Raw genomic sequence first — 27,455 nt, 5'->3', positions numbered from 1 at the left:
GTCGAGAGCTGTTGTACCGTCGCCCGGCCCAGCTTGAGCTGTTGACGCTAGCAATGCCAAGCCCCAAGCAACACCGCCCAAGTCAGTGCAAACCCGCAAAGGGAAGAATTTCCAGAGCCGCCGCGGACCAGACTTGCTCTCCCCCGTCTACCACCACTTCTCCTCTTCCCTTGTTTCTATCGGCTGCGGTGTCTGCTGAACAGCTTCGCATCATGGCTACTACTGCTCCCCCGGCTGCTGCCCCCAGCGGCAACAACTCCTTCAAGGTTCGTGAATTGCGGAGGGGAATTTACTGTGGGCCGAATCTGATATCTTGCAGGACAAGGAGAAGCCCATCGCCGTGCGGGCGTCAAACATTCTCGCTGCTAGAGGTATGTTCTCATTATAATCTTAATGATGTACTCTGCTAACGGATACAGCTGTCGCCGATGCCATCAGAACGGTACGCGTGCAATCGAATTGTCAGGATGAGGGGCTAATTCAGTATACAGTCACTGGGACCCAGGGGTATGGACAAGATGGTAGGCATCAACTGTACGTTTCTATCGATCAACTGCTAATACATCACAGATCCAAACGCCCAAGGGAAACACCATCATCGTACGAATACCTTCCCCTCCGAAGCCCACCGCACTAACCACCACCCCCGCAGACCAACGACGGAAACACAATGTTGAAGGACATGAGCGTTATGCACCCCGCCGCTCGTATGCTCGTCGACCTCTCTGCTGCTCAGGACGTTGAAGCCGGAGATGGAACCACATCAGTCGTTGTCATTGCCGGAAGTCTGCTTGGTGCCGCCGAGCGTCTGCTCGGAAAGGGTATTCACCCTACTGTGATCTCCGAGTCCTTTCAGAGAGCCGCTGCCGCTGCCGTCGAGATCCTCCACAACATGTCCCGCCCGATCAACCTTATGGACCGCGCTACCCTGCTCCAAGCCGCCTCGACCTCGCTCTCCTCCAAGATCGTGTCCCAGCACTCCTCCCTCCTCGGACCCATGGCCGTGGACTCTGTCCTCAAGGTTGTCGACCCCAAGACGGCTGAGAACGTCGACCTCAGAAACATCCGCATTGTGAAGAAGGTCGGAGGTACAATCGAGGACAGCGAGATGGTTGACGGCCTCGTCCTCAACCAGGGTGTTATCAAGAGCAGCGGTGGACCCACAAGAATTGAGAAGGCCCGGATAGGTCTCATCCAGTTCCAGCTCAGCCCGCCCAAGCCTGATGTACGTGAAAATATTACAGATATACGAAACCGAGTACTGACAATCCTCCCAGATGGAAAACCAAATCGTCGTCAACGACTACCGCCAAATGGACAAGATCCTTAAAGAAGAACGCCAATACCTCCTCAATATGGTCAAGAAGATCCAAAAGACCAAATGTAACGTCCTCCTCATCCAAAAGTCCATCCTGCGTGACGCCGTAAACGACCTCTCCCTGCACTTCCTCTCGCGCCTCAAAATCCTCGCCATCAAGGACATCGAGCGCGACGAGGTCGAATTCCTCTGCAAATCCCTCGGCTGCAAGCCCGTCGCCAACGTCGACTCCTTCACAGAAGACAAGCTCGGCACCGCCGACCTCGTCGAAGAAGTCCAGGCCTCCGGCGCCCGCTACGTCAAGATCACTGGAATCAAGGCCCCCTCCACCGCCGTCCCCGGAAACCAAACCGTCTCCATCGTCGCCCGCGGCGCAAACAGCCTCATCCTCGACGAAGCCGAGCGCTCCCTCCACGACGCCCTCTGCGTCATCCGGTGCCTCGTCAAGAAGCGCGCCCTCATCGCCGGAGGCGGCGCCCCCGAAATCGAAGTCGCGAACATCCTTGCCAAGCGCGCCCGCGAACTCACAGGCACCGAGTCGATCTGCTGGAAGGCCTTCGCTGACGCAATGGAAGTCATCCCCACGACCCTCGCCGAGAACGCGGGTCTCAACAGCATCAAGGTCGTTACGGACTTGCGACACCGCCATGCGCAGGGCCAGCATAATGCCGGTGTTAGTATCAGATCTGGTGGTGTGAAGGATGATATCACCGAGGAGAACATTCTGCAGCCGTTGCTTGTTAGTACGAGTGCGATTGAGCTTGCGGCGGAGACGGTGAAGATGATTATGCGCATTGATGATATTGCGTTGTCGAGGTAAGATGGTAATCTTGCTTTGATATAGCTATGATGGGTTTGGGTTTGGTTGGGGAATATAGATGAAAAAGTGAACATGTTATCTTGACATGTAGTATTATAATCAAATCGACGTATCTACTGCTATATGTTTTTTTTTTTTCAAACTAGGTATGGGATAATACCCTGATCTGACATTCGAAGCGTAGCCCTAGAAGACTTGTAGAATGACCTTCTTACCAAGCAAGTCTACTAGAATGAGTCTTATGGGTAGGCTGCGCGTTACAAGGCCAGTCAGTCTTCTAAAGTAAATTCGCATTGACATTTGGAATCTAGATTCTAGCCTCGGGTCATCCAACCGCTGCAATAAATCACGATCAATATGAACCAAATTTCAAGTGCAGTAGAAGAGAAGCGCCTTCTTAAGCTTCCCCTGCTTAACGTCCGCTTCCTGCAATAACATTCATGTCAGCCATCGACTCCTAGCTTTCAATACGCTTCTAGCTAAACCAAGAGAAATACTAATATTAATATCACTCACCATTGACCTTTTGTACTAGAGCACAAGCTTATCCTCAAACTCATTGTAACCGTGCTATTTAGCAGTGATCGATTCTTCATAGTAGGTTTCTGCGCGGTCAAGATCGATCCAGAAACCCTTTCTTTCCCATTTGGCTGCATAGCAAGCATCTTGTTTCTTGGCTTTGGGTCATTGTGTAGCACCAGCGCATTGTGAATTTGTCGAATGCCTTCCATCAAATTGTCGGCCCTCTCAGTGGTGAAATTGTGTAATTGCAATGGCTCCATGTTGGGTATGTACTCCAAAAATAGAGCACTGGGTAGGTGTTCATCCCTAACGAACTTTCGCAGTTGAGGTAGGCACAGAGACGGATCAAATTTACGCATGGCACCAAGGAAGCGTGGCACGATACCTCTGTCGCAGACGCCTTTGTCTTGTAGCCGGCGGTAGGCAGTGGCTTCGAGAACATGGATGTCCAATTCACGCTCGGTGTCATAGTATTTCCGCGGTCCTACCCCATGGTGCTTCTTCGGTCAGGATTAACCATATTATCGAACTGGGCTGACACTCACAACTTTCATAACGCATGCCTGGCCACGGATGGAGACGAGGAAGACATAAGCGAACGTAGAGGCGGCGAGCTTTTTATGAAAGGTTATCTCAGAGGGAACAACATCATCAAGGTCAGCAACGCCGTAGTTGAGGCACTTGTCCTGCGGTTCAGGCTGGAGATGGGGACGACTGCGCATGGAAAGATTCCAGCAATCATTCCCTTCGTATTGCGAGGATAGCATCCCAAGGTACCACAAAGCCAACGGGACCGTCAGTTGGGGCTGCGCTGCGGTCCCAGCTGTTGTAAGCCAAAGAGGGGCGGCAAGTTCCAGATGACCAGTGCCTCCATTATCATCATCTACTCGACGAAGCACGACTAGCTCTCTATCGGTGATAACAAAGCCGTAACGTGTTTTGTGTTGTCTCATATACCAGTTAACCTGGCTGAGAACTTGACGGTGTGCCGCACGATCAACCTCCTCTTCACTGTTTTCCCACGCTGTAGCCCAGTTTCAAGATGGCTTGGCTATGCCAGGGGCACGGTTTGGGCCGGGCTCGTCTTCCATGGGTAAAGGGTAGAAAGCAAAGTCAGGATCTGTGGCAGTAAAATGAGCAACAGAACGAGCTTGCCCCCGATACCAAAGCAGAAAGTAGTGACGTTGTTCAGCCCCTCTGTATCGTCCATAGTCTGGAAAGCGGCTCTAAGACCTCTCTTGGGGCAACGTACTCATACAGCCTGGCGATCAGAGTGAATTTTGCATTGATTGATATGGGCGGAGAAGGCGGCGCAAGATCAAGGCGTGGGAGTTGGGCCTGGGTGAGGATTTGATTGTATCGTTGGAGGATACTCTGCAGATCAAAATCACTCCAGATACCGATGGTACTGATATCTGTGGCGCTGTATTCGCTGTCGGTTGTGCTGGAGCCTGGGTCTGGAGGAGGCTCTAGTGGGAGGGCAGGAGGTGCCTGTTGCAAGTATTCGAGGAGAGAAAAGGGACCTTCCATAATAGAGTCTTGTTTTTGGTCTGGACGGAGAGCTGAAGAATCTTGTTCAGCTAGACAGGATTGATCATGGATCAAAGAGGAAGGTGGAAAGAAGATGGAGACTTGAGTTCGTGTTTGTGTTTGGGAAGCAGCTTGAAAAGAGAGCATAATTCACGGCTTTCATCAGTCAATAATACAACTAGAATAGTCACAACAACACTGGAGAAGTATCCAGTAAGTAGATGAAGTGCAGAGTAGACCGAATAGGGACAGCTTTTCATGGAAGGAACGGCCATAGAAAAGGAAGGAGCGAGTCACTATAAGTACATCGCACCTGCCCTACAAGACAGAGAGCTTCCATCTTATCTAGGAAGGAACGAATGGCCACCTGCAGGAAGAGGAAAGTGCACTCATGGACAGGGAGGGTCCACTGGGCCTGCCATTATCGTAGTGCGCCTATGAATCGCACCTAGTACATACTAATGGCAATAACAGATAACCTTTTTTTGGTATGTATGAGACTGAAGCTATACTTCAAAGCAGAATCCAAAAAAAACGTATCTCATTTGAAAATTGAGAAGAGTGATTATTTACTGGCTAAAGCCCACATTCAAGAAATGTTTCACATGGTGTTCAATCAAAAGCATTCGCCTGCCAACAGAGAAGTTAAAAAAGTCGTTACACGTAGATCAAGAGGTTCCACCGCCGGGGTTTCTGTCTCAACCACAAAAGGACGAGATCAGAGACCACCAGGGCCGGCGTTAGGGTTGATCCCGTATGTGTGCATGTCATTGTAGACATCAAGCAAGAAGCCAGCAGAGTCATCCTCAAACTGGGGCTGCTGCACGTCTCCGTAGTTCAACCCCTGAGGCTGCATTGCAAAGTCGTTGTAGCCAAAGTCGTTGAACATGCTGGGGTTGTTGGTGAAGTCTGGGAAGTCTAGGTCACCGCCAGCGAAGAGCAAGCCATCATTATTGGTCTTCATCTCCGGGAAGATATCCTGGATAGAGAAGGCAGTGTTCTCCGGAGGCAGATCAAATGGCTCTGAAGGTGAATTGATGGTCCCGGTGGTAGGAGTAACGGCGTCCACGGTTCCAGTCACCGGCGTTGGCATCCCAGTCAAGGAAGGTTGGAAGGCATTGAAGGAAAACTCTGGAGTTTCAGGAGTGGGAGCAAGATCCCAACCACCAGCAATGGACATGGACTCCTGCTTGAAGTCAGGCACTTCGGAAGGAGGGGTCATGCTCCAACCGGAGAAGTCCTGCTTGGGCTGAACAGAGCTGCTGGACGGTGAAGGGCTCTGCTGAGTGGAGGCCCGCTTGTTGATTCTGCCGTTGTTCTTTGAGCGCATGTACACCCAGCCGTGTGTCTTCTCCATGTGCTGCTTGCAGTTGCTCTCTCTCTTAGACTTGTAAGAGCAGGATTCGAACTGGCAAGAGAAGAGACGAGGCGCATCAGAATGTTTGTCGTTGTAGTGGCGCTCCGCCTCCTTTTCGGTGGCCCAACCCTTGGTGTGGTACTTGCAAGAAGCAACGGGGCACTTGAAGGGACGGCTGTGGGACTTCTCGTGCTTAGTGAGATCACAAGGACGGGCAAAGACCTTGTCGCAGTCCCTGCACTTCTTGTTGATGTTCATTGGAGGAGCATTCTTCTTGCGACGGGCCATTGAGCGCTGCGCACCCTCGTCGGCGGAAGCCGCGCTGAGAGATCGCTTCATGGTTGCAGGAGCGTTCTCATCGTAAGGTTTGCCAGTGGCAAGAGAAATGTCCTGACCATCTTGCTGAACGACCATCTCAAGTGGGCGTCCAGTCTTGGAAAGTCCTCCTTCGAGTCGAAGTTCAGGAGCCCTGTTTTCGATTAGTCTTTGCTGCTGCATTGCACGAACATATTCAACATACTTCATCTTGCCTTCGGCCTCGTGCTTCTTGCGCCACTCGTCACGGATTCTCTTGAACTGAGTCACCTGCTCCAAGAGATCGACGAAGTAGCCGTTGTTGTACTGCTTGTCTGTGGGCGTGCACAGGTCTGGGCCGTTCAGGAAGGAGACCGTCTGGCCAAGGCACAGGACAGTATAGTGACAGAAGCGAACGTACGCAGCGTCGCTAACCTTTACGCGGTGGGCAAGGGAAAAGACAGTCTTCTCGAGGTCACGCAGGCAGGAGATGCGCTCAGTATCAATCTGCTGGCGGACGTTCTGAAGAAGAGGGTGAAAAGACTTGAGTTTCTCATCCTCGAGGATGGGGCCGATGATGTGCTTTTCAATCTCCTGGCGACCGCCGGAGCTAAGCTTGTGCTTCTGGGCACTTTCAGCTGCCATGGCCTCCATGGTGCTAATTGACCGGGTAACGGCACGAGAAGCTTTCACTGGGAGGATGTTAGCGAATGAAAAAGCAACAGCAACCCGCCACGACCATGTACCTTTGTTAGCTGACGACACCGACTCGCTTCCAATAGAGGAGCCGAGTCCACTATCAGAAGGAGGGTGGGCTCTCTGAGCCTTCCGGGAACGTTCCTTGGGCATCGGGCTGGGTTGGCGTGAGCGGTCAACGGAGCCCTCCTTCCGTGCTTGCGAGCGCAGATGAAGCTGGAGGAGACCCTTGGGTACGGGAAGGTCGTCGTTATCTTCGGAGCGAGACGAAGTAACCGAGTTCAGGTCAAGGCGGTCCAAGATGTCTGCCATACGCTGTTGTCCAGCGGCGATGGCTTCCAAAGCGCCAGGGCATGTGGGAGAGCGTCGAGGTAGCGAGGGTACGAGAGGGTCACGATCGGACGAACGACGAAGGATGGATGGGTTGAAAGTTTCACCTTTACGGAGGCGGAGGTGGGAGGGTGATGAGGGTGATTGCTCTTCTGTAGGCCGGACCCTCAATGGCCGGCGCCTCGGGTGGGCTCTTATAGAGTCAAACTCTTGTGCTGAACTCATTTTGGAATGTCCTAATTGTCCAAAGGGCGTTAGCATGGGCAAGGGGGCACATGGATGGACCAGAAATGACTCACTGTATGATAGATGACCGAATCCAAACGAAGCTTCTGGTTCGACGAAGGAGTGATGCAGCCAGTTAAGACTCTGGCAGGTCTGCCGATTCAAGAACGATTAGACTGTGTACAGAAAGCGCGGCAGAAAAGAAATCGAAGTCGCATTCGATAGCTCTCAGCTGCTGATGATGGAGAGACCAGATCGGGACATACGGTGGTCGGAAGCAGGTAGCGCGCCCTGAGTCTGAATGGAACCACAGCAAACTCAGGAAAAGTGCAAAAGGGTGGGGGGAGGACTAGGCGGATATCGATGAATATAAGAACGGCTGGTACCTAGCAGAGCCACGAAAAGAGAAAAGTTTGGTCTTGTCTTGAAAGAGAGAAAAGGATGGAGAAACGGGGACGAGAGATGGAATGGGATGGGATGAGATCAGGGACGGACGGGTTGTCTTGATGAGGCTGATTGCTGACGGTCTTTGAGTGTCTGCCTGATAGACGAAGCACGCTAGCCCTGTTGGGGCCTAGTGTCTATGGGGCTGTGTTGTAATCTATCCACAGTAGCCGTACCGCGGATAACCAAGTTCCTCCGCCGCCGGCTCATTCTCGCGGATACAGCCAATGCTCGGCTCTATTTCAATACGCCAAGCCGTAATGGTCTCGTTCCAAAAATAGCAGAAATTCACCGGGGCGGTTTTTCTGTGACGGAGCCTTCCAGGCCGATCCAACGATCAGTCAACTCCACCCCCATGGCTGTGTTGACTGCTCTTTCATCGAGAATAAAAGCCTCAGGGTCCGACGCTGTATCAAAATCTCGTGAGAGACATTTCATAATGATGAAGTTCCGGAAACATCTACTGATTGTGGCCGGGGAGTAAGATTGCCACACAATCGCGAAACGCCCGTCAGACACAGCCGTGACAGTCGACGTCAGCTTCCAGCACCAACAAACAGCAGCGATGGCAGTGTTTTCATTGGCTTACACGGAACATGGCTAACCCTTCCTTCGCACATCTTTACCAAGGAATCGTTTGTTGATTATGCTTTCCCCATGCGCTTCCGCGTGTTGCCGATCAGTGTCAGCCCATTCTGACCTCGACTCACATAAAGTGCTATGTCATCGTGGGCATAACCCCGCTCGCTATCGCAAATGCTTGTCTTTGTTTTCAGGCCAAGAGCCGCCAAGCTGTTTCGGCACAGTTATCGACAATCATGGAGCCTCTGAAAGTCCACATACGCGGTGGAGGCATCGCTGGAGCTGCTCTGGTCTTTTGGCTGGCCCCTCGCGGGCATCGGGTCGACGTTGTTCAGCTTTTCCCGGCTCTGAGGCCTCCGGAGCGCAGATCAACTTGCGAGAGCAGGTTATTAAGGGCGACAAGCGAATGGGCTTTGGTATATGTGTTTGGCAAGTCCGTCGAGATTATGAACAGGACGATGCACATTTAGTTACGCACTTCTCAGACGGGTCTTCCGATACGTTCGATCTCCTGGTCGGAGCGGATGGCCAAGGTTCACGCACTCGCTAAAGCATCCTACCAGCTGTTCTAAATCCTTATCGCAAGCTAAGGGAACTCTCAGCCTACTGGCATATTGACCGAACAGAAACTGACAACAATATCCGTGACTCTTATCTTAGCCATGGACGACGCATCACAATGCGCCGGAGCCCCAGTTCAACAGTGACAGAGGTCCTGTTCATACTGCGCTGAACCTCCGCTGAGCTGTCGGATGTAACCAGAGCCGCACATTATTGTCCGTCCCCGCTGGCAGGGATGGGAACAAGCAGCAGCATCGTAGGCGCCAATGTCCTGGCTGGTGCAATCGATCGACACCCTGTAGATCTTTCGCGGACATTCACCGAATACGAGGCTTCTCTACGACCGCTCATAGACGAAGTACAGAGCAGGTTCCCAAGCTTGCGATACCAGCTAGTCGAAGGAGAGTTGCCATTTTCCATTTCATCGTCAAGGTGATCTGTCTTCTTCGCATATCTGATCTCATTGCACGATTCGCACGTCCAGGAGCAGGGGGTTGGAACCTCCCAGAGTATCAAACCTGCATCACCGCGAGTAACCTTTTTGAGACCCCGATATCAAGCACTCCACTCAAAGATACCACCATTACTAGCTTACGCCTACAATAGCCCCGTCTGGAATATGCCTTAGCAAAAAGCACGGTATTCGGCAAAGTAATTTGGCAGCCTGGCTCCAACGCTAATAATCAGGCCATACATGAGTAGCTCAACGACAAGAAAAGGGAACACTATTCTGCACGGTATTGGCCAGTTCGTAATTTAAAGCCTCCTCGACGCATGAACGGTCCGCAAACCTTGAGGCTGAAGTTTGTCCGTTGCGTTGTCGGTTGTCACAGGAGCAAAACTGAATCCAATTCCAATCTGACCGCTCGAAGCTCAGCCCCTGACCAATGAGGACCTTGGGGGAGGCTCTTTCAGTCGGTGACTTTTCGGAGGTTTAGACCAGGACCAGGGTCCAGCCAACCCAACCACACCTTGAGTTTGGTTCAAGACACGCGGCATCATACGAATTCTTTTCTTAAGAATATAGCAGCCTGAGGAATCTAGGCATCGTGATTTTGAGGCCTGGGGTACGTTACGTAGACTATGTGTCCCTTGACCTTGACTCTTCGTGTTGAGGTTCATATGGATCGCGCGATAAGCACTCGAATTCGAATGTGAGCTCGAACATTCCGTGACGCAGCCTCGAATTGGAGAAATGCTGGTACCTGATCACAATCACATCCGTGCTTTGGCCCTTGGCCTTTGGACCCTTCTAGCTTCCGTACGAGATGCGAAGTACGAACAGCTGACAACGTAGCACATCACTCGACTCCGCCACACTGCCACATTAATCAAGCAATTAAGCACAGGGAAACAGAGCGCCGCAGCATGACTCTCTAGATTATTTACATCGAAGTCCGCACAAGGTGAGCATTAATATGCTGTGTACTCCGTTATCCGTAAGATCCGGTGCAGTTGTGCAGTGTGAGCAGAGCAGCGCCGCTGCCCGCTGCCCGCTGCACTGCATAACCCTGCTTTCTTATCTCCGAGCCCCGAGGCACGGACTATTAGGACTCGGACATGGACTCGGACTTGGACTCTATTCACGGTGTCCGTGGGATCTGGCCTGCACGATAATCTTGTGCTCACAGACAAGCGTGCGTTTCGATCAAGACTCCGGGGTACGGTGCGCACATAGGCGCATTGCCGGGAGCACAGCAATTCTACTTTTGTCGCATATTGCCTTCATGCAGCTCCCAATAACATGGGAAGCGCGACGGTATCTTATCTTCATATTGAAAAAGGGAAGGGACGGCCCTCATGTGCACCTTCCTCCTAGTACAAATACTCTCCAAGAGATACCTAAGAAGGCGCGATGGGGGATCTAGTTTACAAAGGAAGGAACGACTACACCCGCACCGATTGGGAAGGTGCCGCCCATTTGGTGCTCTTTCCCTATTCGTTGGCGGAATCGTTAGAGGTCAGTAGGAGGGCGCGATGGAGGCCCGGCGCTTCAGTTCCATGAGGAAGGAACGATTGTCTTCCGATTAGGAAGGTGCTAACGCCCCGGCCGCCCACCGCACCTTCCACTTTTGTTTGGACAAGTTAAGTCAAGGGGAAAGGAAGGTACGATGGAGGGCGGTTCGGTGTGAAGAAGGAAGGGACGACATTTACTACGTGCTAGGCACTAGACCGGACAGCCCTGGTGCTACCGACCTCATTCTGTAAACTGCTTAAGTGCATTTGCCGAATATATATATATCCGGACCCAAGGTGTTCGTCAAGTATGGACTAGAGTTGCGGTCTAGGGCTAGCTAGCTATTCAGCAGTGAAACCGACATAGACACCTAAACTTATACTCCCTACTTCAACTCGACACGCCACGCCCAAGGTACTACAAGGTCAAAGTTTCCACAAGTCCATTCAGACATGAATCCAGTCCCCAGATATAGGGCCGACATCCTTCAGCGCTGGGATTCGACCTGCTGTCTTCGTAGTATCAAGGACTACACTTGGCTTGTCTGCATCTTGTGCTAACCATTCGTAGAACTCGAGTAGGGCTTTGGCGGCGGTCATTGTTGCTTCAGCCTCTTCTGCGCCTGTGCCGGGTTTAGCATCGGCGGCAGATGAAGATGGAGGGTTCCAAGCAGCGAGACGCTCCGTCCACTCCGCTAACGTATCGACGACTTCGATCTTCTCGATGCCATGACTTCCTCCTTGTCTTGCACTGTCAAGACGACGCTCGATTGTCGGGACTAACTCGTTATATGATTGCAGCAGAAGGATTCGTGAAGTGGTAGTATTCCGCATCTGCTTCGCTGGCATCCGTATCCACACCTATTTCCAGATCAAGCGCAAGGGTAACCAGCGCTTCAGATTGTGCATCGACAGGGATCCAATCAACATGGTTCAGACCCCCCGGAGACCTTGGCAGGACACCCTTGACCTGCGACGCGCGTAGGAGTGTCGGGAACCAGTCGCGGGATGGCCAGATGCCGGTGCCTTGAAGACTGGGCTTAACAGATCCAGCAACCTGGCCAACGCGACAGATGGCTGAATGTACACCGCTTACACTAGCAGCGCGATCAAGTAAGCGACTCGCGAGGAGTTTACTCTCTGCATATGCACCTAGTGCGTACCGCGGGTTATCGAGGGCTGTCTCAGGGACAGGAACAGGTTTATCCTATCCCAGAAACCGTTCCGACAGACAACACGAATACAACTCGCGGGGTTCGCGGCGCGTTGTATGCGAGATGAATCAGATTCACGACGACGCCAGCGAGTTGCGGCTCGAACAGCGGCAGAGGAAGGTTAAATGTCACGGGCCACTGGACGTGGATAATTGTTGTAACTGTTGAGAGGAGATGGCTGTACGCTTGGCCGGGGAGACCGAGGCTCGGCTGAGAGAGGTCGGCCACGTAGCGGGTTACGCGGGGAGTGCTTCCGTTGACGATTGTATCTTCGGGCTTGGTGGTGGGAATTCGGCGGTCTATACATGTGATCTCTGTGATATCGGAGCGTTGAAGAAGTGCCTGGAGGATCGAAGTGCCCACAAAACCGGTCGAGCCTGTTAAGGAGAACGTGCTGGGTGGTCTCTGCGCAATGGACGGGTTTTGATGGAGCTTTGGGTGGGTGTGGGAGTGCGAATGCGTATCTGGCAGGTACTGATTAGCTCTCGATCAGACATGCAAGCGGACGGTTCAGTTTATACTTGTTAAGAAGTGCATCAGACGTTGTAGTGGCCGAGTCTTTGCCCGCAGCATCCCGACGGATATATTCCACCAGTCCACGTGCGGTTGGGTTCATGTATACCGCGTTTCGCAAGAACGGCATATCTTTCCGTCCTGATAGAGCCAGGGCCAGTGCAGCTGCCATGACTTGTACTTGTCTGGAATCTAACACTTTCGCAAAGAAGTCGTCGTCGACACGTAGGCCTTCTACCCCAGTCAAACCGCCAACCATGGCCGCGATGCTCGTTTCCAAAGACTCATTCGTGGAAGGGTCTAGCTCAGTAAGAACCTGAAGCGCTGGTTTTTGTCTTACTGTCGCAGAGCTATACAGGGCTTCGATTTCCACTTCGTACAATTTGTTAGTCTGGCTGCGAATTATTGTACCCCTTGGTGTACGGGCGAATAGCTTCTCTAGCACAGCGATGAGGATGTCGCCGCGGTCGATTTGCGCATGCTTTTCGGTAAACTTATTGAGTTCCTCCAGTGCCTGGTGCACATGAGGCAAGACCTCATCCGAGCTGGCAATAGGAACCAATTCAATCAGCAGAATTGGATACGGACGTTTGTGGCCGATAACCAGACAGGCCCCGACGCCCGGAAGCGAGAAAATCCTCCCTTCGACGTCAATTGGATTCGTCTTCTCACTGGTAGAGAAGGAAATCACGTCATCTTTGCGGCTTTGGTGTTTGTAATAATAGGGTATTGTGGGATGACGACGGAATGTATCCTTAGTATGGAACTCGTGCAGATCCGGGAAGTTCGCAAAGACCGCCTGCTCTTGTGCCATATCACTGCGGCGACGGATAACCATCTCGTAAAATTCAGGAACGTCTTTATCGTCATCGATAGGCTCCCACGTTATTCCCATTTCATCTTCTGCAAAATGGAATCAGTCTCAGTGTTCGCGAGGAGTCATAAACTCCAATCATTCCGGCCTCGCTGCTGCCGAGCAGGTTCATCATTGTGGTTCTTGGTGCGAGTATATCTCCTGCGGCTTTACTTGTTGAGCCTGCAAACGACCCGTCAGCTTGAGACCTTAATTATGCCAATTTGCTTCAAGAACAAGCCATACCGCCTCCAAACGCAATAAACTTTAGATTCGAAGCTTCCTCAACCATAGCTGGCTCCTGCGATATCTGCTCGACAATTAGAGGCGGAATCAACGCGCCTTCAGGATGGGCGGTATGCAATGTATCCTTGACCATTTGGGGACTGCAGGGTTGATTCGGAGGTCCTAACACAAGGACGTTACCACCGAGGAACGTCAAGCATTCCAACACCAGACCAGTAGCATGACAGGACGTCTTCAAGCTTTGGGGCTTGAACAGCTTGCACTTTGCCAGAGGTCGCCAAACCTGCCAGAGCAGCAGCGAAAGAAAGGTCATATATAATGGCAGGGCAATCTGCTGTTTTGATCAAACGCTCATTGATCGGGCCACTATTTCTAGGCTAGAGATGTAACAGCTGTTGCGTTGGTTAGTGCTCGCTTCTGATAAGAGCCACCGGCTTTCACGTATTCTCGAGCCAGCCTTTACTGCTGCAAGGGAAAGCAAAAGATGCCTAGCGTCAGTGGGCGCAAGATAGCTAGACTCATCGTGAGTTTCCTAGTCAAACAGCAATGGACGGTGGAGACAGTACGCTATGGTGATGTCTCTGGTTTTGCCATGGAGACTTTCAGCCAGCCACCAAGCCAGTCGGTTTATGATGTTTGATAGCTGTTCGTATGTGACATCGGACCGAACCGAAGGGCCAAAGGAGATTGCCTGATAGATGGCGACCTTGCTCGCACCTTCCGTGGCTAATGAATCAATTCGAGTGAGGACGAGTCTACGACCGACTTGCTCAGCTTCAGTACAGCAGTTCATGGTGGGAGTATAGCAGTATCTCGAGGCTGTTACGTATTTTCCGGACAGTGAGCCTTTGCACTGAACTTCTCCGGCTGTAGGGAGTGCGCAATTTCAAATGCTCCAAGATGCCGATCAGAGCCCCTCAACAAGATCGTAGAAGAACTGGCTGGCCCAGTGCGGGTAATAGTGCCGAACGTGTGATCTGTTCTTCAACATCGCAGACGAACATATTTGCTTTTTCCATCTGACTCGCGTGGAATCAAGATCTGTCGAACTTAGGATACCGCTAGGAACGCTGGTTGGATATTAGTCAGCGCTTGCTCAGTCTTTTAGTCAGCTTACCCCTATCTTGACTGTATTTAGTGCAGTATCGTAGCTAGATTGAATGAATCAGACCTTCATATTCTTCGGGTGGTGTACCAAATATTACGTACGTGGCGAAGTTCGACAAGATCTAATTTTCGCGACGGAGAAACTCCATCTGGTGGCCTCGTATACATGCAGCTGAAGACGCGCAACCCATGGCTGGCGGAGGTCTACCGTTCAGCTTCAGGAGCAGGCGCCCACACAGTGGCCTTATCGTACCAGAGCGTTGACGAGATATTTTCCAAGAGTCTTTCGATGGCCGTTTCCTTGTCGGCAAGCAAGCCACCGTAGCCGAAGCATTTTGGGAGAACCTGGCGATTGGGATTCGCTCTCTGGGCTGATCCTAGACTGTCTCGCATCTCGGCTTCCGCAGAGTCTGTTCGGCATGTCTTAAAAAACATGATATGGTGGTAGGCATTGAGCTCGTTGGTGAGGCAGCGTACCATATATCGGTGGTAGATCGGAGCTTGTGAACCTCGGCTTCGGAAAGGCAGAACAGGCGACGATGGGCGGGCGGTGCCGAGCTGCTTGTCGCTCGCGCTCTCCCCGGACTTTCTCCATCTTTCGCGCTCGGGGGTCACTGCAGCTCAGCTTTGACTAGGTATCTGTTCATTCTCTCAATCACTGTGTGCTCATGTGTATATGACCTGCTGGAGGCCATGTTTCGTTGATTTGCGCTCGCTGCCATTAACCTCATCCGCATACCGTACTCCAACTCCGTACGCCCCTCGCCCACCTCCGCCCGCATCATGGATCTCGAACGCCATGAGTTCAGCTCCGGCCAACAGAAGCGTCGAAGAAGAAACTTTGCCCGAAACAGACTGCGTAATAAAGCGCCCATTTCTGCGCGTCTGTCACTCGACCACCATTTGCGGGGAAGTGTTGGAGTGGTGTCGGATGATTTAGTGAACGACCTCTTCCAACCATCTGATCCGACCGGTGAGTGGGCTGAACTGCTACTACTGTACTGCATATGCTAACTTTCAATGGTTTCTTTGGAATCAGATGACTTTCAAGATGACTCCGGAATTCGATATATCGCGATCTCGCCCTACCTCCCCGGGCCCAGCGCCATTGAGGCCCTGACATGGACCGTTGTACCTGTTCGCCCGCAATCGGCCGCTCGCTCGAATGAATCCCCGCTCCCAAATTCCACGATAATCTTCCCCGATTCAGCGGATTCTTTGCAACCATTCGTCCGAGCTTTGAGTAAGCTTGACCCTACCCGGCAGTCCCCGCAGACTTTACGATTGATCGAGATCCGGGTCTTGGACGTGATTCCGTTGCCTCTTGATACGATCTATGTGACGGTGGAGCGCGATCTTTTGCGCAACCATGACGATGTTCAAAGCAGATTCGGAGGCGGATTCACGTCGAACGGAGCCAATGGAATCTGGCCGAAGTCAGGCAAGGGAGCAGAACCCAAGAAATATTCCAAGAAAGCTGCAGCGGAGGTAGAGGGAAGGCTGACAGCAGCGGTGCGCGAAGCGTTGGGGACGCAGCGGGTTGTGCATACAGGCGATTCTCTGCCACTTCCATTACCACCGCATCCAATCACTTACGCCCCAGCGCCGCCAGCTCTTATTTCGTTCTGCGAGCCGGTATCTCAAGGTCTTTTGCTTCCCTCCACCAAAATCGTGCTTATACAGGCACGCCCTCATGTCAACCGGGCGCAGCGAAATATGAGGACTGGGTCTGGTTTCTTGAAGCAAGTGGCTGAGGATGAGGCAGACGACACCTCCAACGAGCAGTTCTATTCGGCCGCGGAGGATAAACCAGTTGATGATAGTACTGAGATGGAAACCACCTCTGCCGCAGAAGAAACCGAGACGGAAGGATCAGGGGGCAACATGAGCGACTTTTCGGACGACTCACTAGACGACATGATCTCGTTAAGTGCACCTGAATTACCTCAGCCAGCCTCTGGCGTGATGTCCGGTGTAACTTCGGCTACGCCCCGTGGGCGACGCATGGATGGAATCCATACTCCGGGATCCATAGTGTCGACTCTTACATCTTCAACTCTACGTCCGGGCCGGCAGGGGCAAACTGGAAAGGTTTTTAAGGCAGAGGGCTTGCTCCGCAGTGTCCCCAGTGAACTTCTTTATCCCAGGCCACGGGAGGATGATGATACAGAGGCCGTTGTCTTCGTGGATATCAGTACTTTGGCGAAGATCGGCTGCTTCTCTGGAGATTGGGTCCGCATTGAAGCTTCCGAAGAGCCACAGGCGAACATTTTCGCCTCTATCAACATGGGAAGCTTCAATCAACATCACGAGGATGGAGACTGGCGTGCAGTCAAGATATATGGTCTGCCCGGGCTTCCCTCGGCCAAGCCGCGCTATTCGATCAAGCAGTCTAATGACAGACGTGGGAGCATATCCCAGCGACCCGGACTGCGCATGACACCCTCCGTATTTGTGCCGCCAATTCTGCTCGGCAATATCCATAACCCCAAGTACATTCGTATCTCGCCATTGAACCTAGGCGGCATCGGGGGCCCTAAATCCGGTGTCTTGCATCAGATGAAAACCGCCAATCGCAGTCCGCCTTTGGCGAAAGAAGTAACCTTGCTCAAGGTCAGTACACCGCTCTCGATGGACCGTGTCCTTCAACCAGCGCTATTCGCCGGGCTGAAGCAATACTTCGAAACCAAGCGACGTCTGTTGAAGAGCGGAGATTTGCTTGGAATTAGCATCGACGAAACTCTTGGTAGGGCAGTGTTTGCAGGAACTGCTAGCGATGGTCAAGATGACGATATCACAATCAAGCTCGGCGCGACTGACGCTGATCGTGTTGGGCCGAAGAAAGTCGGTGTTGCCTGGTTCCGTGTCGGGCAAGTCGTTCCCAGCCTGCCCGATGACCAGGATGATGCCGGGGAGTTTGACTGGGGTGGAGTTGCTGCTATAGACTCAGCAACTACTCGGATGGTGCAAGCTGGAAGCGAAGTTTGTCGCATCCCGAATACGCTCAACAACGGCTGGGAATACTGGCTTGGAACAAAGTCCATCCCGAAGCCGGTCGTCGATGCGCAAACAATACATGGTGTCGTGACTGAATTGCCGCAGCCGTTTGTTTCCCCGGTACAGCAACGCGTTCGAGATCTCATGACGGTGGCCACGAGTGCACGTGCAATTCAGCTTGGGATGAAGCCCGTTGTTATTCTTCTACGTTCACAGCAACGGCACATTGGAAAGGCCAGCTTGGCTACCCGCGCATGCACAGACATTGGTCTCCATACCTTCCCAATTGACGCCTATGACATTCTCACCGAAGGCGGTGCTAACGGTGGCGATGTCAAGACCGAGGCTTATCTGAAAGCGCGAGCGGAGCGTGCGTTCCACTGCGGTTCCAACTGCACAGCTCTTCTAATCAAACACATTGAAGTTCTGACCGCCGACCGGATTGTTTCTGCCATGAATGATATTCTCGCAGATGCTAGGGTTATCATTGCCACGACCACGGATGTTGAACAGATCCCGGAGGGCATTCGGAGCTTATTCACGCATGAATTCGAGATTACCGCGCCTGAAGAGAAGGAGCGAGAAGGCATACTTCGAAATGCTGTCTCCGAGCGCAGCATCAAGTTAGCGCCCGATGTTGACTTGGGCACGGTTGCCCTCAAAACGGCAGCCCTTGTTGCCGGGGACTTGGTAGATGTTGTTGAGCGCGCCTCAGTTGCGCGGTCAAGTCGGCTGGAGAAGCTCGCTGAAGTTGCAAGCAAACAAGCTTCTTCCAAAATCACTGTTCGAGATGTTCTTCTAGCTGGAGGAGAGGCAGTACGAGGTGTTACAAAAGCAGACTTTGACTCCGCTGTAGACGCAGCAAGGAAAAACTTTGCTGATTCCATTGGCGCTCCTAAGATTCCTAACGTCAGCTGGGATGATGTTGGTGGATTGACGAACGTCAAGGATGCCTTGGTCGAAACCATTCAACTACCTCTGGAACGACCTGAACTGTTCGCAAAGGGCATGAAAAAGCGGAGTGGTATCCTGTTCTACGGTCCTCCTGGTACCGGAAAGACCTTGCTCGCCAAAGCCATTGCTACAGAATTCTCTCTGAACTTCTTCTCCGTCAAGGGACCAGAGTTGCTCAATATGTACATCGGTGAGTCCGAGGCAAACGTCCGACGCGTGTTCCAGCGGGCGCGCGACGCTCGACCCTGCGTAGTTTTCTTCGACGAACTTGATTCCGTTGCTCCTAAGCGTGGTAATCAAGGTGACAGCGGTGGTGTCATGGATCGAATCGTCAGTCAGCTTCTGGCTGAGCTAGACGGCATGAACGGCGGAGAAGAGAACAGTGGTGGTGTCTTCGTCATCGGCGCCACCAACCGCCCTGATCTCTTAGATACAGCGCTTCTCCGCCCCGGTCGTTTTGACAAGATGCTCTACCTTGGTGTTTCCGACACCCATGAGAAACAAGCTACAATCTTGGAGGCTCTGACGAGGAAGTTCGCCCTTGCACCAGAACTTTCTCTGGCACGGGTTTCCGATAGACTACCACTTACATACACCGGTGCCGATCTCTACGCTCTATGCTCGGACGCCATGCTCAAGGCGATCACGCGCAAAGCAACGGCCGTCGACGAGAAGATCAAGCAGCTCCCAGGCGGCCCAGTCAGCACAGCATACTTCTTCGACCACCTCTCTACGCCGGATGACGTCGCGGTAATGGTCACAGAAGAGGACTTTGACTCGGCGCAGGGCGAACTGGTTCCTAGCGTTAGGTATGTCACCGCAACTTACAATACTATAATGAAGAGAGCCTAACTAACAATCCACAGCGCCAAAGAACTAGAACACTTCGAACGCATCCGTCAAATGTTCGAATCAACCGACAAAGACAAAGAAAAGTCCAACACACAGAACTCAGAAAACGCCCCGCCGCTAACAATCGGGGACGCTCTCAACGCGCTCAATCTCGAGGCAGACGGTATCGACGGCCCCATCATGAATCGCAATGGCGACCCGCTTCTTTCACCGGCTGATAAGGGGAAGGGGAAGGCGGCTTCTGGTATGCGCAGTGCGAGCGGACAGTCTGTAACTAGTGCCAAGGGGAAGGGCAAGGGCACATGGAAGGGCCGGGCTGTGAATGTTGCGAATGGTGACTCGGACTCGTCGCTTGATGGGCCGTTGGGCGTGGGAGGTGGGGATGATGGTGATGAGGATGATTATGTAGTTAGGACCGATCATTTAGGGAAGACGGAGTGACGGCGGGATCGGGTCTTGGTTGAGGGATGAGCAGATGATTGCGTCTTGTTGACTTGTATATAATCGCAGGGCAGCGACGGAACCTACCGTCCTTCTTGCCTGCTTGGAAATACTACATTATGTGAGAGACACTTGTGCATTCATATTTCTGGTAGGTACACAATGTAGCGTGGACCGGGATGAAAGGCACTGGGTACGTAAAGTGACAACTCTCCCATGTCGTAGGAGCAACAGACTAGATTCGAGATAGAGAGATAAAATCAGATAAGGCAATCGACTTCTTTGATTGCTAATGGCTTAGGCCTTCTGGTCATGTAGAGGAATACCTTTCAAGGTATACATCGGTCCTATGGCTGTGGCCATGGCGATCATGTGCCGTGCCTTGCTGGAAGTGGGCCTAAAACTCCTCAGTCAATCTGGCTCATCAGCCTGATGAAAACTCATGCACTTCTACTCCTTGGTTTTTTTTGGGTCGATAACAACTGGAGCTCCTATTAAAAGTGATACCCCCTGGGAGGGTGGAGGGGGCACAGAGGAGATCTTTGTGAGGTAACTAAGTTGGTTTCTTTAGTAAGATTTTGCATTATTGTCAGAGTGAGGTAACTTGTACAAGAGCGCCCATCCGCCAGGGAAGCCTTCTTTGGTTCCCTTTTCCTTTGCACTACTTGCTTAGTTATAGGTGGTATCCCGGCTTGGGTAGGCCGTTCTGGGCCTTCATTGTCGCTAGAACGGGCACGACGCCACTAGGAAGAGGGTCTCACCTTAGACAAAGGCCCACGCCTATCTGAAGCTCTGCCGTCATATTCAGTCCTGAAAAGAGGATATTGCATCATCTCGAAAATTGATTGTCCTTGATGATAAAGAATGCTAAACATGGAAGCACAAGAATAACAGTACATGATAAAACGCCCTCAAACTATCCTGCAGCTATTTCGAGACGTCCGAAAGAGACTGAAATGTTCAATGTAGCGGAGGTAAGTTGTTGAATAACTGAAGACGGTTAAAAAGGTGCTTGGGTCGTCTTCACAAGCAGGGAGGGAAGGTGGTTCACACAAGGAATCTGGACATCGATTGATCAATTCTTTGAACATTCAAGATGTCTGAACCTGCAGGTATGACTCTACATGGACCTTGTTTATTTATCAGTGGCAGTTCATCTATCTGATAAAATTCACAGTCGATTTCGCTCACCTTTTCGACAAGCATGGATTTGCTAGTGTTTTCTGGGGGTGGCCTGCTGTTGAACTGCTCGGGCGAGAGCTTTCAGTAGATGGAGATGGCACCATATCGCATCGTGGGATCCCACTTATGCCTATGAGTGGCAACGCTATACTTGGATAGAGATCATAGGGTTATGCTGATATTATCCCAGGATGTAGATTTTGTGATCCTTGATAGCATAGTACCATCTCTGCATCTGCAAGAAAGCAGTCTTTTCTAAAACTGAGCTAATCAAATCTAAAAGATTAAGGCTGCTATTAAAGTAGTGGAAGATGAAGGCTATACGTGCTGCACCCAACCTAATTGTTACGTTTTTGGGAAGCAGGAGAAGCCAGACCCGCATGAGACGCTAGAATATATGAGTTGCCTCCCTGTCTCAGCTGCACATTTTCACATCAATTTCAAATACCCGGGATACCATGTCCTGACGCTGTACAGACAATCTCGTCTACTCTGGTGGATGCCGGAGATTACTCTAGATAAGCCTACTGCTGGGGACCGCAATTCCATTGTCTCCACTGACCCTGCATTGCAGGTGGAGGGCGTTGGTGGTTCACGGACCATTGCGTGGCGAAAGGAACATCCGGTCAAGACACTAAGCGCGCTCGGCTTCTCTGAGGCTTTGATCATACTTCTCTGCAGGGATGAAATCATGGCCAGCTTCTCCACATCGAATGGGGAAACATGCTAGCCCATTAAGCCTTCAGCTATGATGCAGAATTGAGGGATCATTTGCAGCCACAGTTCCGACCCCTCTGGGAGCGGCTGATGCTGCGTGCAAACACCCCAGCCGGGGAGAAGGTCTGGGCGCCAGTTGGACCTCTGCGCAAGGAGTTGATCAAGAAGAACGTTCTACCTAATCTTTCACCCCACGAGCTATTGGAACAAAGCCAATGCACTTGCGGGAAGGATGCAGTAGGCATGGCCCGTGATTCCTTGTGTGATTGCTAGCTGTTTACTCTCTTTATTGTTGCAGCTTTGGTTGATTTTTTGTTGATCTTTCGTTGATTTATATTCGAAAAAAAAAGACTTAAATGGAAGAGAACATGTTTTCATAGATCTGATTGCTCTCAGTTCTGATGGAAAGCCGTCATTCTTCTGACATAGTACATTAGAGAGCCGAACGCCCGCCATGCCTCTGTTTCTGACAGACTCTCATGATTTTTTCCTCGCGTGAGCGTTGTGCCATCGTCTCTGGTTCTCACACTCCTGCTACTTAGAACCTCCTCCACCCCCCCGCGCGCTATTCGTCAAAGGCCGTCGCCCTACCCTGTCGAATCATTTGACCACTTCGTATACGATCTCTTCTTAAACACATACCTCTACTCTGGTCACTATCGTCAGCCTCCAACGAAATGGCTTCCAACGACATGCCCTCTCAACAAATTGTGCTCGTTTCCCGAGCCGAGTCAGAGCCCCAGGGGGACCGGATAGCCCAATGTATCCACACTGCGGTCATTGTCCTGAATGCGCTCCATAGCTCCCACATTACCTCAAGAGCCCTGGACGTCGCCATCGTCGGCATGACCGCCCTTAATCATCACCTGAAAACACCTTGCAAGAACAAAGTTCGTACCCGCTCCTTCCCCTCTCGCCCTTGCAGGTTACTAAACGAGTACACGCTTGTTTTAGGTACAGTTTCTGGAGGTTCTTGTTGACAGCTCCGTCATCCGCAAAGCGTCCGAAGTTCGAGAGGCGCTGAAAGTATGCTGGTCGGAACATCAAACCGAATTTGCCGTTCGACATGACGATGAGAGCTTCGCCTTTCAGACTAGAGTGTCAGTGTGTATCCTACTACGTGAGAAACACATGGTGAGTCGTTGCGCAGCCCATGACAAACATGTCACATATTGACGTCTTTTCCCGCAGAACCTGAGCCACGTCCATTTCCGTCCGGTACGACCTTATAAGGTTCTCTCATGGATCCAGCCGGACGACTTGCTTGCGCACTGTTTTGCGCGGGGTTGCCATGAAACTTCGCCTGGAGTCTTGGCTAATCTGGCAGAGGACGCCCGCAAGTTGCTCACGGTAGCGAAAAGAGCCCAACAGGGCCCAACGCAGCCTGGTGCACTTGCTGGCTCCGTTGAGCTTTCAATTGGCTACGCGCAAAAAGCTGCAATCGCCATGGGATACGAAAACATCGAACGCTACGACCGGCAACCCACCTCGAATGGGTCTCCATCCTTGGGTTTGACCCGGTCATGTTCCAGTCTGTCGATAGCCTTGAAGGTCAATTGGAGAGGTTACGCCAATCTGGTCAGTGGTTTTGTTTGGTGGTCTTAGTGGTCGTTATTGTGTTTGATTACCCTGTCGTCGTGTCTGTTTTCCAGAGTTGAAGGTATAGAAGTGATGTGTTATGGGCGAACTCTCGCAATTACCTTTAGTTTTGATGTCTTATTTGGGTTGGTAAACGGTCAATAGAGGCGTTTTTGCTTTTCCGATTCTAGCATCTATGCTCCCAACTTGCCAAAAATTCGATCTTCGACTTTGGGGATGTTGTCAACATAGAAGTGTAGTACTGATTTCCGCCAAGGCCCACGGGAGATCCCCGGTTTCTCCGCATGCAACGTCAACGTCACCTGAGACTGTTCCTGGACGCCATTCCTCCATTCCTGTTCCTGTCTTACTTTCCTCCTCTTCTCTTCCCCTCTCTGCAATTAGCTCATCCTATTGTTCCAAGTCTGTACTTCTATTGACATCTGTTTCTTGAGTAGTTGCCAACGACCCGCTCTCTAGATCTCATCGCACCATGGGTGGAGACCTTCTCCGACAAGCTCCCAGCTCTCTACCCCGGGCCCCCAGTGGTCCCGTCGGTCAGCGCATCAGGTCCATCTACACTGACCGTCTCAAGCAATTCACTGCCACCGGCCAGTACGAGATCCAGAACCTCATCGGGTTAGTAATATCTACAATTTGCATTCTCACCCCAGTTATGCCAAAGAACTCAGATGGAAGCTCATCCCCGCTAACCCCACACCAACAGGAAGCTCTTCGAAGCCACCTCCGACGACGACAAATACGTCAAGCTCTCCGTCTACTCCGTCCCAGACCTACAGCGCCCAACATTCGAAGAAGCCACCTCCCACGAGTTCAAACCTACGCACATCGGCGCCTCGTTCGGCCCCAGCTGGTCAACGCATTGGTTCCGTATCCGATTGACGATCCCCGAGGATCTTCGCGACAAGGAACGGCTAGAGTTTCACTGGGACGCGAATAATGAGGGCCTGATCTGGACTGAGGATGGACACCCGCTCCAGGGGCTTACGGGCGGTGGTGAGCGGATCGAGTGGATTATCCCTGATGGTTGGCGCGATGGCAAGGAACATGTCTTTTATATTGAGATGGCGTGTAATGGGATGTTTGGGAATGCGCCTGGGGGTGACTCCATTCAGCCGCCGCGGCCGGATCGGTATTATACGTTGAGCACTGCACGAATCACGGCGGTGAATTTGGAAGCACGGGCGCTGTTTTACGACTTTTGGATCATTTCCGGTATGTCAACCTCTATTTCGCTTTGGGGATCGTCATCACTAACAGAGATAGATGCGGCAAGAGAGTTTCCCGCAGAGGGCTGGGAGTCGCATGAAGCCAACGTGGTCGCAAACTCCATCATCGACGCCTTCATTGCCGGCAATGGAAGTTTGGAATCCATCAAAGCAGGACGAAAAATTGCGCAAAAGTATCTTGGGGATAAGGTCGACTCGGCCGAAGTCTATGATACCAGCACGCAGCCTATTGTCTACGGCATTGGACACTGTCACATCGACACCTGCTGGTTGTGGCCTTGGGCGGAGACCAAGCGGAAGGTCGCAAGATCATGGTCGAATCAGTGTGATCTCATGGACCGCTATCCCGAGCACCGCTTTGCTTGCTCCCAGGCTCAACAGTTCAAGTGGCTGAAGCATTACTATCCCTCCGTGTTTGACCGCGTCAAGGGATGGGTCAAGAAAGGTCACTTCCAGCCAATCGGTGGTAGCTGGGTTGAGCACGATACCAATATGCCGAGCGGAGAGTCCCTGGTGCGACAGTTCATCTACGGGCAGCGATTCTTTGAGAGCAACTTTGGCGAACGGAGCACGACTTTTTGGCTTCCAGACACGTTTGGCTATTCCACGCAAATACCACAGATTTGTCGACTTGCAGGCATGAGTCGTTTCTTCACGCAGAAGCTCAGTTGGAACAACATCAACAACTTCCCTCATACAACATTCAAATGGGTTGCACTTGACGGTAGTCAAGTTATGTGCCACATGGCGCCGTCAGAGACATATACTGCTAGCGCTCACTTTGGCGATGTGAAGCGCAGCGTCACCCAGCACAAATCTCTAGACTCCGACAATACCTCGCTTCTTATCTTCGGCAAAGGCGACGGAGGTGGCGGACCTACCTTTGAGCATCTAGAGAAACTCCGTCGCTGTCGCGGTCTGAGTGACAAAACAGGGTCGCTTCCAAGAGCGACGATGGGCGGATCGGTCGATGACTTCTTTGCAAAGCTCGAAAAGAAGTCCGCAGCGGGCACGCAGTTCCCGACTTGGTACGGAGAGCTTTACTTTGAGCTACACCGCGGCACATACACCACACAAGCGAACAACAAGCGTAACAACCGCCGAGCTGAGTTCTTACTCCGCGAGCTCGAGTTCCTGGCTACTCTTGCCTCTGTGTCTCAAACAGACTATGAATATCCGAAGAAAGATATTGATTCGATGTGGGAAGGTGTGCTTCTTTGCCAGTTCCACGATTGCCTGCCGGGTAGCTGTATCGAGATGTGCTATGACGATTCCGACGAGCTCTACGCCCAGATCTTCGAGACAGGCCTGAAGGCAAGAGAGGAAGCACTTGAAGCTCTAGGATTCAGCAAGAATGGGTCTATCCCAGCTGCAATCAACACCCTCCCTTGGGACAGGTCCGAGGTCGTCAAGCTCCCTAAGTCCATCGCCACAAACAGCTCCAATTATTCGCTTATGAGTGGGAGTCCCGGCCTCATCCAAAACCCCAAAGACAACACTAAGGCACCACCCGTCAGCGTCCAGGAAATCAAGCCCGGCGTGTTCCGTCTCCAGAACACCAAACTACAAGTCAACGTCCAGGACGGCATCATTACATCTCTCCATGACATCGAAGCGAACCGCGAACTCATCCCCGAAGGAGGCAAAGCCGGTCAGCTAGTCATCTTCGACGATAAACCTCTCTACTGGCAAGCATGGGACGTCGAAGTCTTCCATCTTGAATCCCGCAAGGAGCTCCAGTCCGGTAAACCCAGCATCGTCGAAAATGACCCCTACCGCGTCAGCGTGGTCACAGAAACAAAGATTAGCGAGAAAAGCTGGGTCAAGACGACTATTAGCCTTGCCGCCGCAACAGAGGATAAGCCTTCCTTTGTCGAGTTCGAAAGCGAAGTCGAATGGCAGGAGACCATGAAGTTCCTAAAGGTCGAGTTCCCCGTTGATATCACCAACACCGAAGCCTCGTACGAGACCCAATACGGCATCATTAGACGCCCAACGCACTATAATACAAGGTACCTTCCCTTCCCCTTCTCCCGAACCTTGCCCTATGTTGTTTTATCAAATGCTAACAAAACGACCACAGCTGGGACATGGCTAAATTCGAAATCTGCACCCACAAATGGGCCGACCTTTCCGAAAACGGCTACGGTGTGTCCATCCTCAACGACTCCAAGTACGGGTTCGCAACAGTCGGCAACCTCATGCGCCTTTCCCTCCTGCGCGCGCCCAAGGCCCCAGACGCCCACGCCGATATGGGCCGGCACTCTATCCGCTATGCTATCCTTCCTCACTCTGGACCTCTTGACGCCCGCACCATCCGTGCGGGATACGAGTTTAACCACCCTCTTATCCTAGATGATTCGCTTTCACTCCCGGATGCTCAGACCCTAGAGAGCGTTAACAGTACGCTACGAAGTATCAAGGTCTCTTCAAACACAGACTCCCTCATCCTCGACACGATCAAGCGCGGCGAAGACGACGAGGACGTAACCAGTGACCCTGACATCGAGATCCCGGCGTCCAAACGCAAGGGACAGAGTATTATCCTGCGTATTTACGAGAGTCTAGGCGGTAAAAGTCGCGGCGTTATCGAGACGACTTTGCCCGTTAAGAAGGTCTGGAAGTGTAATGTGCTTGAGGACGACGAGGAGGAACTTTCTTTTGGTAGGGCTGAAGGGCCGGATGGGTTGAGGAGGTGGAATGTTCCCATTGGGTTGAGGGCTTTTGAGGTTGCTACTTTTAGGTTGCAGTTGTAGTTGTTATGATGTAGTTATAGATCCAAAGCGGTTCAGGTTACTTTGACGAGTATGGTACCTAGCTATGGTATATCAGTGATTTTAGGATTGTGGGAGGGTTTAGTTCGATAACGATGTTACGCACAAGTGCCCAATGGGCTTTCTATACATTCTAAGCCCT

At 51.9% G+C, this 27,455-nt stretch overlaps 9 protein-coding genes across 9 annotated transcripts; 4 read left to right on the top strand and 5 right to left on the bottom strand.

The window, feature by feature from the left end:
• Positions 1-120: 120 nt before the first annotated feature.
• On the top strand, positions 121-2,330 carry BDV14DRAFT_164662 (chaperonin-containing T-complex subunit CCT4). The gene is made up of 7 exons (XM_073767216.1): positions 121-266; positions 320-371; positions 420-442; positions 492-521; positions 571-600; positions 653-1,225; positions 1,278-2,330. Exons 1-7 carry the CDS (start codon positions 213-215, stop codon positions 2,136-2,138), a joined length of 1,623 nt encoding a protein of 540 aa, XP_073632458.1. The 5' UTR covers positions 121-212; the 3' UTR covers positions 2,139-2,330.
• BDV14DRAFT_84402 (uncharacterized protein) lies at positions 2,280-3,730 on the bottom strand. The gene is made up of 3 exons (XM_073777663.1): positions 3,206-3,730; positions 2,655-3,157; positions 2,280-2,564 (listed from the first exon to the last, which is right to left on the bottom strand). The coding sequence occupies exons 1-3, from the start codon at positions 3,611-3,613 to the stop codon at positions 2,453-2,455; spliced, it is 1,023 nt and encodes a 340-aa protein (XP_073632457.1). The 5' UTR covers positions 3,614-3,730; the 3' UTR covers positions 2,280-2,452.
• Positions 3,731-4,622, bottom strand: BDV14DRAFT_84313 (uncharacterized protein). The gene has a single exon (XM_073777661.1). The coding sequence runs from the start codon at positions 4,335-4,337 to the stop codon at positions 3,849-3,851; it is 489 nt and encodes a 162-aa protein (XP_073632456.1). The 5' UTR covers positions 4,338-4,622; the 3' UTR covers positions 3,731-3,848.
• ace1 (putative C2H2 transcription factor (Ace1)) lies at positions 4,623-7,471 on the bottom strand. The gene is made up of 5 exons (XM_073777662.1): positions 7,359-7,471; positions 7,167-7,245; positions 6,588-7,103; positions 6,068-6,533; positions 4,623-6,016 (listed from the first exon to the last, which is right to left on the bottom strand). Exons 3-5 carry the CDS (start codon positions 7,090-7,092, stop codon positions 4,909-4,911), a joined length of 2,079 nt encoding a protein of 692 aa, XP_073632455.1. The 5' UTR covers positions 7,093-7,103; positions 7,167-7,245; positions 7,359-7,471; the 3' UTR covers positions 4,623-4,908.
• A 630-nt stretch (positions 7,472-8,101) lies between these two features.
• Positions 8,102-8,791, top strand: BDV14DRAFT_84306 (uncharacterized protein). Its single transcript, XM_073777660.1, has one exon. The coding sequence runs from the start codon at positions 8,183-8,185 to the stop codon at positions 8,666-8,668; it is 486 nt and encodes a 161-aa protein (XP_073632454.1). The 5' UTR covers positions 8,102-8,182; the 3' UTR covers positions 8,669-8,791.
• Positions 8,792-11,082: 2,291 nt separating this feature from the next.
• Positions 11,083-13,594, bottom strand: BDV14DRAFT_195758 (uncharacterized protein; the record flags this gene model as incomplete). Its single annotated transcript, XM_073772284.1, has 6 exons — positions 11,083-11,414; positions 11,497-11,842; positions 11,880-12,313; positions 12,357-12,734; positions 12,786-13,265; positions 13,462-13,594. 6 exons carry the CDS (start codon positions 13,592-13,594, stop codon positions 11,083-11,085), a joined length of 2,103 nt encoding a protein of 700 aa, XP_073632453.1.
• Positions 13,595-13,935: 341 nt separating this feature from the next.
• BDV14DRAFT_84293 (uncharacterized protein) lies at positions 13,936-14,382 on the bottom strand. Its single transcript, XM_073777658.1, has one exon. It carries the CDS (start codon positions 14,252-14,254, stop codon positions 13,994-13,996), a length of 261 nt encoding a protein of 86 aa, XP_073632452.1. The 5' UTR covers positions 14,255-14,382; the 3' UTR covers positions 13,936-13,993.
• Positions 14,383-14,634: 252 nt separating this feature from the next.
• On the top strand, positions 14,635-20,022 carry pex6 (AAA family ATPase peroxin 6). Its single transcript, XM_073767215.1, has 3 exons — positions 14,635-15,541; positions 15,608-19,328; positions 19,386-20,022. The coding sequence occupies exons 1-3, from the start codon at positions 15,352-15,354 to the stop codon at positions 19,810-19,812; spliced, it is 4,338 nt and encodes a 1,445-aa protein (XP_073632451.1). The 5' UTR covers positions 14,635-15,351; the 3' UTR covers positions 19,813-20,022.
• A 3,631-nt stretch (positions 20,023-23,653) lies between these two features.
• On the top strand, positions 23,654-27,451 carry ams1 (alpha-mannosidase). Its single transcript, XM_073777657.1, has 4 exons — positions 23,654-23,928; positions 24,017-24,525; positions 24,577-26,551; positions 26,623-27,451. The coding sequence occupies exons 1-4, from the start codon at positions 23,783-23,785 to the stop codon at positions 27,293-27,295; spliced, it is 3,303 nt and encodes a 1,100-aa protein (XP_073632450.1). The 5' UTR covers positions 23,654-23,782; the 3' UTR covers positions 27,296-27,451.
• The last annotated feature ends 4 nt before the right edge of the window (positions 27,452-27,455 follow it).

Source organism: Aspergillus stella-maris (assembly GCF_047715825.1).
Source record: "Aspergillus stella-maris strain CBS 113639 unplaced genomic scaffold BDV14scaffold_4, whole genome shotgun sequence".
NCBI lineage: Eukaryota > Fungi > Ascomycota > Eurotiomycetes > Eurotiales > Aspergillaceae > Aspergillus > Aspergillus stella-maris.
Note: the sequence above shows the minus strand (reverse complement) of the source record. Positions and strands in the feature narration are given on the sequence as shown.